Source organism: Perca fluviatilis, chromosome 19, assembly GCF_010015445.1.
Source record: "Perca fluviatilis chromosome 19, GENO_Pfluv_1.0, whole genome shotgun sequence".
Taxonomy (NCBI): Eukaryota; Metazoa; Chordata; class Actinopteri; order Perciformes; family Percidae; genus Perca; species Perca fluviatilis.
The window spans coordinates 36,055,267-36,073,535 of NC_053130.1; the positions used below are offsets into that span (position 1 = coordinate 36,055,267).

Sequence of the window (18,269 nt, forward strand, 5' to 3'; positions counted from 1 at the left end):
GGCCATGCAGACCAGCGAGAGAAGAGACACAGCTCTGCAGTTTAGGATTTAGTTCTAACAATAAGTAATTTTATCTTCTTAGAAAAGTGTTCTGACATCCAAATACATTTGTTATTGAACAGTTCATCACAAAGATCTCAAGATTAAAATGTCACAAGTGTTTCACAGCAGGAATAAGGGTAAGTTTCACAAATAAAACATGTAATTCTGCAAGGAATTCTTTTTATAGTATCAAATGAGACACAAGACTGGTTTCTAAAGCTCCACACTGTAAGCATTTTCCTCCGATTTACATTGGAGACAATCTTCGATTTAGTAAAATGCATGCATTAGATTTAATGTCAAATGACCAAGGAAGTACATTGTGAGTGAGGGGTTGATGGTGATTTTGTTTGCACACGTCTGTTTGCCGACGGCTGCTTTTTGTAAAGACAAGAAGAAGAAAAAACACGGCTCCTCGATTCATGTTTCATTCACTGCCTCCACTTCAGGTTCAGACCTGTGCCTTTTAATGAATACCTGTGGAATAGAAACACTCACTCACACACACACACACACTCATACTCACTCACACACACACAGACACACACACACACTCACAGACACAGACACACACACACTCACACTCACACTCACAGCCCCAACGTTGTGTCTGCATCAGGTGACTGAAGTAGCATGTTGTAGAGGACTCTGCAGCATTCTTCTCATAGCTGGCCTACTAGTCATTACAAAGCCAAATTCTTCATCAGTACTGAGCTGCGGGGATTCTGCAAATTCCGCTCTGATTCATGCCTCTGACTGGCCTATTGTCTTTCCAACACTCATGGGTATTGTAGTAGTTAGACCCATTCATGCCAAAATATGATTTCAAAAAAAAAAAATTGACCCTTCGCTAAGCCACGCCCAAAAACCGCCAAAGGCCAATCGTGGCTTAGCAACCGTAACTAGGCGCACAAGGTCTGTCAAGCTTTCAAGTGAGGGAAACACGCCGAAGTGTCGTGCAAAGCCGATACCCGGTATCCTAAAAGTTTGGACAGGGTGGTGGGATTTGTTCCCTTCCCGAAACCCAAGAGGAGAAATGCCGGGCGTGGATCTAGCAGTGTGGGAGGCCCCATTCACAACTAAATGTCGACTAGATTAACAAAAACACCTAGCTAGCTACGTTTGCTCCAAGGCTAGAACACGCTAATGTTAGCTAGCTAGCTAACTCAGCACAGCATTGCTTGGAAATAATGACGGTTCTTTGTTCATAATGCATATATTTGAACGTAAAATAAAGGACAATTCCGGCGCAAAACAAACCTAGGGGATAATAACAGATGTGTATCCACTCTGTCGTTCTGTGGTACGTTTTCATGCTAATCGAATGTGTTCGTAGCTTGAAACAAGCTAGCGCGGACCGCTGATTAGCTTACAACGCTAGTATTCGGGGCACAGGGAAAGTAAAAACAAATCGCTATTTATACCACTAAAAAGGCTCCAAATATCAGCACACTTCAACGGTAACATAATGAGGGTCCCTTAATGTTAACAGAAGATTTGAGAAATAGAATGAAGAAAGAGAGATTATAAAGACAGTCGCGTTCTCGTATACAGGCGGCCGCCGTCTTGGGAGCTACGGTCTTTCTAATCTATCTTTTAATAAACTGTCTGTACACTTACAATGTTCTCAATGCTTCGGTTAACATGTAGGGACCCTCATTATGCTACCGTTGACGTGTGGTGATATTTGAGCCTTTTTAGTGGTATAAATAGTGATTTGTTTTTACTTTCCCTGTGCGCCGAATACTAGCTAGCGTTGTAAGCTAATCAGCGGTCTGCGCTAGCATCAAGCTACAAACACATTCAATTTTGATGACATTATTCGCTAATGGGTTGCATATTATGTCGTGAATATATCCCTTGAATGCATACTGCAGTCCCTTTTGTCTTGCTCTCTCAGATATTTCACCTGTTCGCCAAAAAAAATACTAATTATCTCCTTGGGAATGTCTGACACCGGTGCATACATACTGTAATAGGCGTGCCAGGCACGAAATCTTGTCAGGCGTAGCAACAGTAACTAAGGAGGGCGGGGCTTAGCGAAGGGTCAATTACAGTTTTTTTCGATTTCTACATGACAGTGGGCACAACTGGAGTCACAAGTGCAAAACTCTAACTCCAGTCTACACAGCAGCAGTTCATGTGGACCAGACTCTAACTCCAGTCTACACAGCAGCAGTTCATGTGGACCAGACTCTAACTCCAGTCTACACAGCAGCAGTTCATGTGGACCAGACTCTAACTCCAGTCTACACAGCAGCAGTTCATGTGGACCAGACTCTAACTCCAGTCTACACAGCAGCAGTTCATGTGGACCAGACTCTAACTCCAGTCTACACAGCAGCAGTTCATGTGGACCAGACTCAAGTTGGTTTTTCATTGCTTGAACACAGTTTTCAAAACTCTACACACTTATCCCATGACTTTAACCACAACCTGCACAACACTGTAGATTTACAGCACTTTGTTCAAATGCTAACACACTGCTGTCAAAACTGTTAACCACACATTCAACACAGTCTGGTGCCTATCAAACACTGCTGATTGCAACTTTAGCTGAGGAGGTGAAAGCAATGGAAACACCACATTCATTAGTATTTAGAGATGATGCAGACATCCAGTGTGGTGAAGAAAACTTGCCACATGATGCTGGAGAGAGGCAGGATTAGTCACACTATTCTTTGTTACTGTTACGTACCTTTAGTTTTTTTTCCCCAGTAATTCCATAAATTACTAGAGACAAAATATTATATTGAAGAAAACTGCTGATTTTCATTTCTCCTTGTTTACCTTACGTAAAAATTGGTATAATATACAATTTATATCTTTTCCTTAAATAAACTATTGAGTAGTGTAAAGTCACTCAAACTGTTCAAACTGTAAAGATGAAAAAGTTTGTAATTTCTGTATTGGTGTTTGATGCTAGTGTTTTTACCCTCAGTGTGTTCTGAGTGACAGTGTGTGTTATCTAGGTGTGTGTGTGTGTGTGTGTGTGTGTGTGTGTGTCTCAGTGTGTTCTGAGTGACAGTGTGTGTTATCTAGGTGTGTGTGTGTGTGTGTGTGTGTGTGTGTGTGTGTGTGTCTCAGTATGTTCTGAGTGACAGTGTGTGTTATCTCAGTGAGGATTGTGCATAGTGTTTGGCTGCACTGAGTCTGTTCTGAGACGTGCATAGTTTCTGTCGCCCCCATGAGGAATTCACCCCCATGAGGAATTCAAAGTAATGACAACAACACTCTTAGCGCGTCCTAGAGTTTAGATTCTCTGCCCGAGCCCGAGCTTGACCCACGGGTCTGATCGGGACGATATTTGCCGCCACTATCCTCGGGCCGGGCCCTTGATCAAGTATTTGTGTTTTTTTAATCATGACTTTATTAGCCTAATTGGGTGGGGAGAAAGCTATATGTCTCTCCAGCTTCTCCTGTAGCTCTGGGTAGATGTCCTGCACTGACTTGAGTGGGAGGTAAACTGGGCTAAATTGTGTCTTCCCCATCTGTAGCACTGTCTCGATAATTGCGCAACCAGACCAGATGGTCTCAGATATCTCACCGGTCCTTTAGCAGCAGATATGGTCTCTCCTATATCAACCAGACCAGATAGTTTCAGATATCTCACCAGTCCTTTAGCACCAGATATGGTCTCTCCTATATCAACCAGACCAGATGGTCTCAGATATCAATTATCTTCTGATCTGAATAAACAAACAGCTCAGTTTACATGCTTCGTCCTTGTTGCATTATTCATTAAGATAATTCTAAACAGATTTCTGAAGTTCAAAGAACTCAGAACTGTAGATGAAAACATCAGTTATAATGGCCCACGTATTAAAAATTGTCGGGTTAAAATCGGGCTTGGGCTCATAATTCCAGTTAATGTGTCGGGCCGGGCTCGGACACAACATGCACAAGCTCGGTTAGGGTCGGGCTTGATTTTTTGGGCCCAATCTAAGCTTTAGCGGGTCCACATGATACAAGTCTTACGTCACTAACAACTCACGCGCAGTTGCTAGAAGCCAAGGAGGACATGGAGGATTAAAAACCATGATGGACTCTTCAGAAGAGGTTATTATCTTCACTCGAGTTTCTGCGCGGGAAAGTCGCCCCAATCACGCCCCAATCTTCTGAACAAAGTCACACTGAGAGATCCAGAGAGAGTTGTGTGGAGCTGATGGTCTTCATTAGCTTTGCAGCAACTCATTTGGCAATGGCTTGAATGTAATGGACGTTTATTAATATCAAAAAGTTACGCACTAAAGCTTTAAAGAAAAACAAATGAAACGGGAATAGATTGTTTAGTCCATATGTCTGGATAAAGAAAAAAAATCGAATATCATGTTAATATGTTTTATATTTTTTTATGTCCTTAGCTGCCTTTCTCAATCTCCATTTGCGACAAGCACAAGATGTTAAATGTTAGCAGCTGCTACATGTAGCTGCTGGCTAGCTCCTGTAGTTCAGACATGACTGCAACCATCTAGAGCTGAAGGGAAACGGATCTTGTGGGTTGTGATGCAGATTACCAGAGATGTTCTCAGAGGATCCATCATCCTGTCTCTTTTCTAACTCCTTCCTTTGCAGCGGGTCCTCTGCTGTGAAGCTTTTAGGGTTATCAACTTTCAATTCAAACCTACATTGTGGGTAATATATGAGAGGAATACAGTGTTTTTAGATTGAATGTGTTTCTATTTGGCTGCTTTAGGGACTACAAAATGATAAATAATAAAGGTTTGAGTATTTTATTCAGTGGCAGTGTGGAGATTTAGAGCTTAATACAATTTATAGTAAGTACAGTTGAGCAGTTAACAGTTAATAAAACTTTCAGAGACATATATGTGATTTCTGGTAATTTTTTTCTGGGAGTGGAGAAGGTATTTTTCTGACTCATCCTATCTGAACTTTTTTATTATGCAAAAATGACAGTTTTACCTCTTCAGGTCTTGATTCAAACAGAGCAGTCTGAGAAGGAGAAGTGACTGGTTGGTGGAACAAGTTCCTGAAGTGTTCAGTGTGTACATAGGTCATACTGCAGCACCTCGCCTCACCGCTGGATCACTCTAAGGCCCTCAGGGCCTGACCTGGGACCGGTAACTGTATCTATGTCAAGGAAGCCACTATTACTTCACCTGATAAAGTGATTTCAAAATTCAAATAACAATTTAAAAAAGGGGTTCCAGTGTTGTCTTCTTTAAAAGGAGCAGACAGCAGGTGAACAGTAGGCCTAGATGCCACATAGAAGTGTTGTGGCATCATCATGTGACAGCTGGGAACCTGAAGATGAATCTGAGATGCAGCTCAGCACGTTGTCAAGGTTTTCTAGTCATAAATCTGTAATAAACACTGTGTTTTGCTTAGGCTGTTTGAAGAGTATGATAGTAATTCCCATGCGTACTTATGTCCCATAAGATGTTGCAGCAATTCTGGGGTTGATACCATTTGTTACACAGATTTGGTGCTAAACTTATCATTTCTTACCACTTGAGAATTGATAAAAATTGTCCAAAATCCCTCCACAATACCACATTAAGACCTTGAGAAACACCATAGAAAATCCATGTTGTGATTTAGTATCAAAACCTTTTGGAGATCTCTGCAAGAGGTGCCTCTTTTGGTGATTGGCTGTTGAGCACTTGTGTTCCAGCACTGCTCAGAAACCCCCTTATTGTCAATATACCTGGGAAAGCCGTAGAACTTCTGAACGGCCTCGGTCTGTAGTCTGGGGTTGTAAAGTTTCATGAGGCTGGGAGTATCCTCAAGGCCACAACACCTCATTGTATACAGTGAGGTCAAGTTTCAAAGATATTGATTCACTACAATGAAATGGCTCCTATGGGGACTAACATCACACATGAACCCAACTGGGCTCATTGAATCCCCAGGAGTCTCCGCTTTCCTGTCAGAACCAGTGTATGCTGTTCCAAGACTGCTTAGGGACCACAGTATGCAGAAATATTCAAATACATCATTTAAAAAAAAAAACATTTGCAGTGGCGGTTCTAGACCAATTCAAATGGGGGGGCCAGGCTGGGGCCACATGTGATTTTAAGAGTACCAAATATGTGTTACAAGTGTTACATACCACCAATCCTCCATTGGTTTGGTTCTACAAAAGACCAACGATACACACATAACAATAAACACAGGAACACTCAGTCAGTGTTAACCTACACTTAATTTATTGCCACACATGAATAAAATCCCCTCTCTGGGGATAAAGGTGGGGTTAAAAATGTATGGAAATATTTGCCACAGTTAGGGGGGCCAGAGGGGGGGTTCCCTCCCCAAACCGCCCCTGCACATTTGCACAGCACAAGGAAAAACAACAGCCCAAACTGCATGGGATTAGTGCACACTGGGCATGTCGGTACAGGGTAGACTCAATGTACCCATTGAATAATTTAACCTAACTTTGGAGCATTATTTGGGTTCCAATGGATGCCTTAACATTTTAGTTTCACATGACACCAGTATGTTGAGTACGGCTATAGAAGCCAGCCTCTTAGAGACAGTAATATCGGCCGGGAGCAACACAGACACTCCTGTGAGATACGAGAGATCATATTTAGTATGTCACTTTCTCAAATGTACAGACTATAGTAGTAGAGCCAGTGCTTACACCCCACCACAAATATGACATTATAGTAAACTCCCCTCCCCCTTCTGACTGTGAGGATGTGGTAAATAGGTGTAAAGACAAGTTCCTTCCAAAGAGGGCGTCATTAGAAGATGGAAAGGAATATTACATATTTTCACACTGGTGGTAAACCCATGCAATTCATTTCTAAATTTAGAAAAAAATTACAAAAAAAAATACAGAAAACTAGCTCTACCTGTGAGCCTCAAAATTAAATTGTTAGTTTTATGAACCAAGACAGACTGATATGAAACGTTGCTCAACACAAATGGATGTGAGTTTACCACAAACCGAGACCTATACACCACCAGCTGGGTGCATTTGAATATTGGGTACAGCTGTTTGTGGGAGTAGCACCAATAAAGCTGGATATGTCAACACCTTTAGGATATAGATGTTGCATATATGATGACATGTGAAAAGAAGAGTTTGTTTTATACAGCTAAAAGGAGAATTAAAGTAGGCTGAGTTATTCCTAGAGCAGCTGTCACCAACCTGTGGGTCTCGACATTTGCATGACAGCGATCAAACTGTGGGTGTGCAGATGTAAAGGTTCTGCACTATTTGATTGTGATTAGGTGGCTGAGTGAGATCAATGATTTTATGTGTAGTGTTGGAGCCCCCCCCAAAGAGACTCTGACCTCAAAGGGACTCAGACCTTTACTTGCCAACTCACAACGGTTTACTTTATCTAACATGTTACCTAAACGTACCCCTTATAAACCATGTACTTGCTGCAGCAAGTCAGAGTGCATATTGGCTTTGTACTCTCCGGGTTCTGCAGGACTCGTCATTGATGCTGGAAACTTGATGTAATAAAACCTTTATGATCAAGTACAGTGTCAGCGGATTCCTCTTCATACAGAATCGCTACTCAAAACACAACACTATATAAATACAGTCCATTTACTCATTTTGAATTTTACAACATCTCAGGAGAGATCTTGCATGTTTGAGTTTAAGCCCTTCAGAGAACCAGGAATTAAACTGCTCAGATTCCAACGGTTGTGCTTCCAGTTTTCACCAAACAATTCAAACTTCCAATGATCGTAAAGTCCTTTTTCTACCTCAGAGGTACACACTGTACACACTGTTTAGCCAGTTAATGTTGTATAATGATGCACCTACTGGTAATGAATTTTTAGGATGGTTTGACTTGATATTGTTGTAACAAAAAGGTGTCAATCAGAGAGGCACGTCTGGAAACATTCTCTGCTCATATCTCATGTGTTCAAAAGGGAATGCTGTCAAACGGCATTCTCACCACACTGTTGTGCAGAGTAGACACATTAGGCACAGCCTTCTGAACACATCACCTCTACCACAGTAACAAATTACATCTGCTCAATGGAATTCAGTTCAATAGGATCAATTCCAAACATTCGGCCTCTATTACACAGCACAAGCTTTAATTTCATAAGCTTTCCACAAGAACCTGGAAAATGTATCTTCATCACATCTGCCCAAACAACGACATAGAAAATGTTATGTAAACTATCACTGGAATACATTAAATAATTACTAGTAATCAATCTACATGTTCAAGTTTCTTCATCTCGGTTACATTGCTCAAAGAAGATCCTGTGTTGTAGCCTAATTATAGATTTGTGATTGGAATACACGTGACATAAATACTGCATGTTCCCGTTTGAATGTTACTCCTGCAGTCCACCTGTGGCCTAATCACTTCTCATTCTCATTATGAGCAACTATTTACACACCTCTTTTAATTGTAGCCGTTTCTAGGTGGAGCACAGCAAGTAGCATCTGGCCAAAATAATGTAACCGATGTCTCCTAATGTTTTTTTTCAACTCATCCATGAATTGTTTAACTCATATAACTGGATCCATATCTAAATACTTCATCAAGTGTTGATCTCCCTTTTTTACAGGGATTGGTTGGAGAAGGGAGTCCCACTGGGGGATCTGTATCTCAGTGGCAAATAGAAATCCTTTGAGGATGTGGTACAGCAATGTGGAATCCCTAGGTCTCAATTTGTTTGATATTTACAACTTTGCCCCCTATCATTGGGTACTTTTGGATCCAGTTCTTAAGCCCAGAAGGCACCAGAGTGTTTAGATAAGGTGTTGTTGAAATATGGAAAAGGTCATGAGGCTTCTGGGTATTATTCTATGCTTAAGCAGAACCTGGGGGGTGGAACCTGGACAGCCCTCAAAGACATGGGAAAGGGATCTGAGTATTGGATGATGGCCCAGCTGCCATCCCCCTCACCGTCGAACTGGAGCTCCAGAAAAGCTGCCGCCCGCCGTTTTAGCTCTTTAGATGGCAGGTGGGCGCAGAACGGGCAAGAGGCCTGAGCGCCATCCTGGCGTGAACGGGACCGAGGTAGGACTCACAGCAGGGGTGGAGATCCGACGGCAGGATATAGCCATTCCGGCAGCTGGTACAGAGGCGAACACCGCTGGAGGTAGACTGCGCATGCGCTAAGGGATTAACACAATAGAGACAGCCCTTAGAGGGAGAAGCCTATACGAAATAGAACAAAACCGTTGCCGCATCCACATGATACAAGCCTTCTGTGATCACGCGCCACTCCCACCCCTCCTCCGTGCAGTTGTTAGTAGCCAAGGAGGACACGGAGGAGTGGGACAGAATCTGTAGGAATATGAAAACTATGACCCTGCGATGTGAGGGTGCGCCTCATTCAGTTCAAGATGAAAACTGTCATATAAACAGCTTAGCCAGGTTGGAGGTCTACACTAGAAAATGGGGAAAAGACCTGAACTTTCTGGAGGATCCTAAGAAGCTTTGTGCTGGGGAGAGAAAGGTATGATGGGCTGATGTAATTTATACATATGTTTATTTGGTTGATTGTCTATTTTGTTAGTATTCTGTTAAATGGTTTTGAATTTCAGCTGAGTGAAGATACTCAACACTACACTACAGAAAGCAGCCGGCTCATCCCCACATTCCTCAGCTTGCATGTGGGTAGGGCATTTTTAGTAAACACTCAAGTACGCATTCTGCATTTTTACCAGGTGACACATTCTTTGACTGCTGCGTTAAAGCAACAGCAAGACGTGATGCAACCCGTTTAGTAAACTCAACCAGGTCAACGTGCATCCAAAGACAGTTGCTTTATTAAAAACTATACATTAAGAAATCATTAACATACATGGTATGTTTAAAAGCTTTGCCACCACACTGAGCGCTCAGCGCTGTGTGGAACATTTACAGCCAATCAGAAGCTGCTGATTAACTTCATGTCCGTCTGAGCTGAGCTGGCCGGCACGTTGTCTTTGACGGGAGACATGGGCTCACCTTTCTTACAGGCAGCCATCTTCTGGGGATCTCTGAAACACACAACCGGGGGGTCGTTAGAGCTGGTCCATGTCACTGACACCATAGCCACGATGCAACAATGCCACGTTGTTTACATGTCTATGGCCTGAAACTGTTCCTCTTTCCTTCCATGATAATGATTTTAAACTATGTGGACAATCTGGTTTCTGCTTCAGTTGGACTCAAAAACCTTCTACTGTGATGAACAAGATGCAAAATCTGGCTATTGTCCCTGACCCATGACATTTTTCCAAGAGAATATATTTAATTCAATATTTCTGCAACCAACAATAAGCCCACGTTGCTCAGATCAAATAAGTGTCTCCCCTTCCAATGAGCCATGGACTGCAGTTACATGCTAATGCTAATCACACACACCCACACACCTACACACACCACTCCCACAAAAATAAATCAACGGCATGTCAGTAGGTCATCTTGAATTATAAGAATGTTTGGTCTAGATGCTCTGCAGCTCTCTTCCAGGAGGCCAGAGGTCAAATGTATAAACATACAGACGTCTCAAACAATGCAGGCTTTGCATTAAAAGTGTCATAATGACACTTATTAACAACAGTCAAACATTCATAAAGACGCCTCCATGTTCATGAAAGGTGTCATGTCAGTGTTATGCACACTCCTTTACTTATTTTTTTACTATTACTTATCGTTTCAGAATCATGGAAAGAAAGTGATAACATAATATTCAAATATTCTATTAATTTACAAAGTAACCTGAGTATTTCTCTTTTACTTTTTGAAGCTGAAGTTCTTCCAGAGGCTGCTGATGGTGGCCTGGGCTCCAGGGCTGTTCTCGTTATTGGACAAAGAGGTTTTCCTCGCAGAACCCACAGACTTCCTGCTCAGTCCGCTGGCCCTGGCCGGGCCCAACGTTCGCACCTTTGCTGCTGGACGCTGGCTGCTGGACTTCAGCTTCGACAGACCTGAAACCTGGATGGACAAAGACCATGTATGGGAGACAAGAATAAAAACAGAAAACAGAATAAACACCATGTTTAATTGCTGAAAAATGTCTTGAACTTCATTATTTTTTTAATCGCAAATTGAATAAAAAATTCAAGAGAGAGATTAATGGCCATGGACCAGTCCCATGTCTGTGTGTGTTAAATACAGAGCTGGAGGCAGGCTGTGGCTAACCTAGCTTAGCATAAAGACTGGAAGTAAGGGAAACAACTTGCCTGGCTCTGTCCAAAGTTATAAAATACACCTACCTCTAACACCTCTACAGCTTATTAATAAAAGGCATTGTAACGTGCTTGTTTAATCCGTGCACAAACAGAAATGTAAAAATGACCGTTTGTTGTTGTTGCATGCTTGCCAAACAACAGTCTGTGCAGAGATTGTTTCAGCTTCCCAAAATTATCACGATAAAGTTTCCAGTTTTAAATTTGTGCCTGCACGGTGCACCTGGGTAGGTCACCTGGTTTACGATTTAGTTGTTCTGAGTTACACTAAATAAAATACAAAGTGGTCAGTCAATCGGTGAGCTTAAGGTGTTCGTAGTTGTACTTTTTAACCTAAGACAGGATAGCGGTTTTCCCCGGTTCCCAGTTTTTATGCTAAGCTAGGCTAACCATATCCTGACTGCAACTCTGTACCATAGCTTTCCTGAATTACTGTATATTGAGAAATTACAATGAACCTCTTCCCAGAGCGTACTGTCCTGTGTAAGAGGAGCCTTGAATGGTTAAATGATTTCTTAGTTACATACCGGTTAAAGACTTCTTAAACTTACAAATATCAATCACTCTTTTTTACAGCTTAATGAATGACATGCTTTGGTGGTTAAGAAAACAAGTTGCATGGTAATATGTTGGGTTTATTTGCTTGACAGGTTGGAATAAGCTCATTACCAGCACATATCCCATGCTGTCAAGAGAAATCAAACAGCTGATAAAGAAATTCGAGGTTTACAGCTCTATAAGGCAGGCTGACACATCCCTCCACGTCTTACAGTAAGGAAAGTCTGGGGATACTTAGAGCTTTTAAAAGAATGAATCTAAGATGTTACTAAAAAATCAGCATAATATTGGATGTAACTCAGGCACACACCCACCTTTGATCTCAGCATGCCAGGTTTCGTGTCTGCTTCTGTTGAGTGTGTGGGACTCTGCTCTAGCTCAGAATCTTTGCTTAAATTAATTTCCTGAGGAAGCACATGAAAGACATGTAAGACCACAAAGCCATGCTACCCAAATAACTTTGTGCACACCCACCCTGCCATGGAACTCTGATAATGTGTGAAAGCTGATCTAACCACAAGGGATGTATAAACATCAATTAAGGCAATGGAGATTTGTATGACCTTACCGATGCAGCATCCTCCTGGTGGGAGGAAGGCTGGGACTGGGAGAAGTAGGCGCTGTCTTGGGAGGGAGGGGAATCTGGGAGGTCATCTTTTTCTTCTGGGTTAGTGCCAGTGGAGGACTGACATATGGGGGACATGTCTCCAGGGGGTCTATGGCTCTTTGTGTCCTTCTTGTACTGAAACTGCTGCAGGGCGACCAGGCCTGAAGTGGACTGAGGCATTCTCGATGGTTCAGTGGGGGTGGAGCTGCCTGACCAGTGAAACAGCCTGAGGCCCTGACTGGCTGCACTGGGAGACGTGGTGCTGGGTGATGGAGGCGGGCTGGGGGTGTCCACAGATGGAATGTCGGGACCATCGCTGTCATTGGTCTGGGTGCTGGGAGAACTGTTCTGAGTGGGACTGGCATCCTGAAGGGAATCCTCCTGAGCAGACTCCTGAGTGCTCAGACTGGCTGCTGGACTGGAACTGCTGAAAAACCTACACGTGAGAATAAACACAACCGCATCACTATACTATACAGTGGGATGCAAGATGGGGCCGCTCAAGTGGCAGTCTGTTGCAGTAACTTGTGTAACTTCCTGTGTATTTTGTGCTTTTTGTTGTGGTTTCTTCTTTATTTTACCTCCTATTGTTTGAGGGATATTGCAGGGTTTAAACATTTTCTACTGCTTATCCTGGTGGGTTCTTTCACTTTTCGTGCAGGGGAGTCATGCCAACAAGACCCGAGGGTATTGTTTAACCAGCCGATTGTGCTCTCCAGACAGACCCTTCTACTCAGAACAAAGCCCCTAATTCCAGAGGATCTGAGGCAGAGATGAAGAGGATGTGGAGCCAGTGCAAAACGCAGAGCCTATCGAGATCTATCCATCTCAACTTTAACCTCACTGCATTCTAAGGCTGCATGGCTATGGCAATAAGTGATGATCCTAATTTTTCTGGTAAATGTTGCGATCACAAATGTAGCCCTTGGTGTAAAGGAATAATACACCATCTTGGGAAATATCCCATTTACTTTGTTTCAAAGAGTTAAACAACAAGATGGATATCAATTTCATGTCTGTGTGTTAAGTAAAGAGCTGAAGTCTATATGTGGTGTGCTTAGCTTAACCGCATCTCGGTGCTACATGTTTTGGGGTTTGTACCATGGTATCAAACCTGGCAACCTCACTGTGACAACAAGACTTTGGGAGTCATGTCAAATCAATTTTAAATATATCGCTCAAGATCACAAATTTGCCTTAAAGGGGTGATAGAATGCAAAACCGATTTTAGGTCTCCCAAGACCTGTAACTTTGTCACGCCCATGGGTGTATTAAGAGAACAGTCACGCCCCAACATTTACATAGGCTACACAACTGACAACAGTCTTCTGAATCTAGGTCACACAGATCTCTGCTATTCCATTAGCAAATTCACTTCTGAAACTTTTTTATGCGAGAAATCAACTATGTAAAGCTCAAATATGGGCCGTTTTACGAAAATGGATGGCTAATTGAAAATTTTGTCCGACTGTGTGTCGGAGTTTAACGGCCGGTGCTGCCTGGGTTGCTACATCGCTGCCCTGCCTGTCCTCTGTCACAGACCCCGGCCTGCTGTCGGCCGGCGGCCCGGTGCTCAATACCCTAACTAACCCTTTTCTGGGTGACTGGACTACCAAACGCCGCTGCCCTGACAGAGCTCCAGGGCCTGCAGCTCGCTGTTCTCCCTCCCCTCTCCCTGCTACCGGCCGGCCGGTGAGTGACTGAGAGCGCGGTCAGCGAGCTTGTTACGCCCGCAATCTCTTACCGCAGCCCGCAGGTTCCAGTTAATCTTATAATGGATATGTGTGTTGAGTTATTTAAACAAATGATTGGGGAAATAAACGCCTCTTGTCCGTGAGTCTCATTGATAGAGCCCCCGGTGAGCTGGAGTCCATCAATGAGAGCTAGCTAGCCTCCTCCTAACGAGACCTCTGACATTCAACAAAAATGCATTCAATTGAAATCCGAAATCGGACAAGTTTAGGGATGCACCGAAATGAAAATTCTTGGCCGAAACCGAAAACTGAAAAAGAGGAAACCAAGACCGGTGGCCAAATATTCGGTGCATCCCTAGACAAGGGTTAGCTAAGCTTTTTAAGACCTTGGGGAACCTGTAATATTCATACCGGGAGGAAATTCAAATTGTAAATATAATATACCGAAAGTGTAGCTAGCTAGCTGCAATCGTTTCCCATTGTTTTGAATGGGACATATAGCTAGCAGCTGCTCGTCCTACAAAGACGCCTCGCATTCATAAAAATGCCTTAAAATCAAATCGGACACAACGGTTAGCTTTGTAAGACCTTGGGGTAGCTGTGATATAAGTGCCGTGACGAAATTCAAACTGTAAATATATTATAGTTATACCGAAAGTGTAGCTAGCCAACTGCAATCGTTTCCCATTGTTTTGAATGGGACATATAGCTAGCTAGCTGCTCGTCCTAACAAGACGCTTCGCGTTCATAAAAATGCCTTAAAATCAAATCGGGAACAACGGTTAGCTTTATAAGACATTGGGGTAGATGTTATATAAGTGGCGTGACGAAATTCAAACCGTAAATATATTATAGTTATGCCGGCCGCGGAGCCCCGGTAGTGCAGTATCCACAAAGGGTGACTTTGCCCTGGGTATGGAGCCCAGCAGGCTGCCGCTTTCTCGTCAGACTGTGTGGAGATCCTAAAGTCCGAAACGTCTAACCAAATTTGCAATTAGCCATCAATTTTCATAAAACGCCCCATATTTGGGCTTTATATAGTTGATTTCTCGCATAAAGTCTCAGAAGTGAATTTGGTAACAAAACATTGCAGTGTCTGAAATATGAGATTCTGTCGCGTCTCTAATGTGTGTTTATTGGGGATTCGCTCAACCAATCAGCGCGCGTCTCTAAGGGGTGTATGGCAATTCGCTCAACCAATCAGTGCGCAGCTCATCTAAATATTCATGAGCATAACATATTTGGAAGAAAAGCTCTTGTTACAAATAGGGCACAGGGATGCATAAGGGCCAATAAAAGATCAACCAGGCCATTTTCAGCCCAACCAATGTTACATACCCCATTAGGAGACCATAAGGAACCGTGTGAAATACCCTATATAATCATTCTATCACTCCTTTAAGGGGTCTTCTGTATAATCTGTACAGCATACAACCCCCTCTATGCTTACACCCTCAAGTCCAATAAGCTCCAATAAGCTGGGGATTTGACAGCAGAGCAGGGTTATGGTCATGGGCTGTGTCTCATTCAGCATCCTTCCGTCAGTACACTGCTAATGTGCACTGACCACTTACTGCCGTAGTGCCCACTTTCGATGGTTAGTATTGTCCCGCAAGGAACACTTATGTTAAAACATTTACCGGAAATGAGGAGCGGGATGAGCGTGACAAACGCAACACGTGGCAGCTGATTGGACGAACGCGTCACGTGGGTCTTGCTGCTCCTGAATTTCAAAACCATAATGGCGGTTCGTTCGGAATACGATCTCTTATTTTATGAAAATAGTGCACCGAAACCTGTTTCTGAAAACATTCTAAGTGAGAAACAGGCCATACAGTTGCTGAATCTGTCTGTTTTTTTGCTCGACAAAGGTCAGTTTAAAAGATTTTCGTCAGATTTTGAAAGGCGGCGGGCCGAGCTAGCCGCTCCTCATTTGCATACAGTAGCCTGGATTCAACTTGCCAACGTCCCTGGTCCCTCACGCTTTGTAGTCAAGATGTCTACATCTCACACACACACATATATATATATACACACACATATATATATATATATTTATTGAATATACATATATATATATACACATATATATATATATATATATATATATATATATATATATACATATATATATATTATATATACACATATACACACACACACATACATTGACATATACACACACACACACACATATACATACACATACATATATATACACACATATATATATACACATATATACATATATAATAACACATATATATACAATACATGCAGCACATATACGTATATATACACATATATACATATAATATATCAATAATATACACGTATAATAATGCATGCATTACGTAATAATATACGCATACATACATACACACACATATAATATGTATACCGCACATACATATACATGCATACGTATGCATACATATATATGTACATACGTACATACGTATGCATACACACATATGTATATATGTACATGCATACGCACATATGTATATATACGTATGCACATACACGTATATATATAATATATATACGTATACATACACACATATGTATATATACATACATGTACATGTATATGTATATAATATATATATATACACATATATACGTAATAATACATATACGTACACATATATACGTATATGCATATACATACACACATATATACATATGCATACAACATATATACGTACGCACGCATACATATATACACATATATATACATATACACACACACACGTATATACACACACACACACATATATACACACACATGTAATACGTAATATGTATACTATACACACACGTATAATACGTATATATGCATATACGCACCTGTATATGCGTAATACGTACGCACGTAATATGCATGTAATACGTATGCACATATATGTATGCGTAATAATAATGCATTATGCCGCATATATGCAATATAATAATATGTACGTATGATGCATATGCCGTATATAATAATAATACGTACGTATATACGTATACGTATATGTCGTACGTAATACACGTATGCACATATGTAATATGCGTACGTATGTACGCATTACGTATGGTAATATGCGTACGTATATGCACGCATATACGTAATAATAATAATACTATGTAATAATATGCGTATGTACGTATGCACGTAATGTAATAATACGTATGACACACGTATGCGTAATATGCGTACGTAATACACGTATGCGTAATATGCGTATGCACGTAATATGCGTAATAATATGCGCATGCGTATGCACGTATGTATGTAATATTAATACGTATACGTACGCACGTATAATGCGTACGTACGTAATACTGCGTAATACGTATGCGCACGCACGCGTAATAATGCGTATGTGCGCACGTATGCGTAATAATGCGTATGTACGCATTCGCACGCACGTATGCACGCACGCACGCACGTATGTACGCGCACGCACGCACGTATGTGTACGCACGCACGCGTACGTACGCATGTATTCATATGTTTACGCACGACGTCATGACGTAATATGCGTAATGCGTACGCGTATGTAATATGTGGTGTACGTATGTATGTAATGCGTATGCTACCGCACGTATGTAATAATAATATGCACATATGTAATGCGTATGTTACGTAGCGTAATATGTATGCGTAATAATATATGTATGTGCAATAATAATATAATACGTATGCATACGTATGTATGCGTAATAATAATATTCGTAATATGTCACATGTAATAATAGCGTGTAAATAATGTACATGACGTATGTAATACGTAATAATACGTATGTAATAATGCGTAATACGTATCGTAATGCGTCGTAATATGCGTAATAATAATGCGTATACGTATGTATAATATGTATGCACGTATGTTACGTATGCGCGTATGTATACGTATGTATGTATATACGTATGTAATATGTATGTGCGTAATATGCGTAATAATAATAATGCGTATGTACGTAATATGCGCGTAATAATAATACGTAATGCGTAATATTGTACGTAGTAATAATATTGCGGTAATACGTATGTACGCGTATGCGTAATGATGCGTAATGTATGCGCGTGAGTATGTAGTAATACGTATGTAATGTAGTAGTATGCGTATACTACGTAATGTGTGAATAATAGCGTATAATGCTTGCATGTAATAATAATAATAATGGCCATTGCGTAACTCTTTGCGTATGTGGTAATAATAATGCGTATGTGCCCGCGGCA

At 41.6% G+C, this 18,269-nt stretch overlaps 1 protein-coding gene across 2 annotated transcripts in view; it reads right to left on the bottom strand.

Annotated features, from left to right (window-relative positions):
- Window positions 1-9,744: 9,744 nt before the first annotated feature.
- Window positions 9,745-18,269, bottom strand: part of exo1 (exonuclease 1) — a 41,248-nt gene continuing 32,723 nt past the window's right edge. For both annotated transcript variants that reach the window (XM_039783798.1, XM_039783800.1), the window contains exons 11-14: window positions 12,306-12,780; window positions 12,052-12,141; window positions 10,729-10,925; window positions 9,745-9,985 (exon numbers count right to left, since the gene is read on the bottom strand). In XM_039783798.1, the coding sequence (XP_039639732.1) occupies window positions 9,874-9,985; window positions 10,729-10,925; window positions 12,052-12,141; window positions 12,306-12,780 (874 nt within the window). In that variant the 3' untranslated portion in view covers window positions 9,745-9,873. The remainder of the gene's footprint in view (window positions 9,986-10,728; window positions 10,926-12,051; window positions 12,142-12,305; window positions 12,781-18,269) is intronic.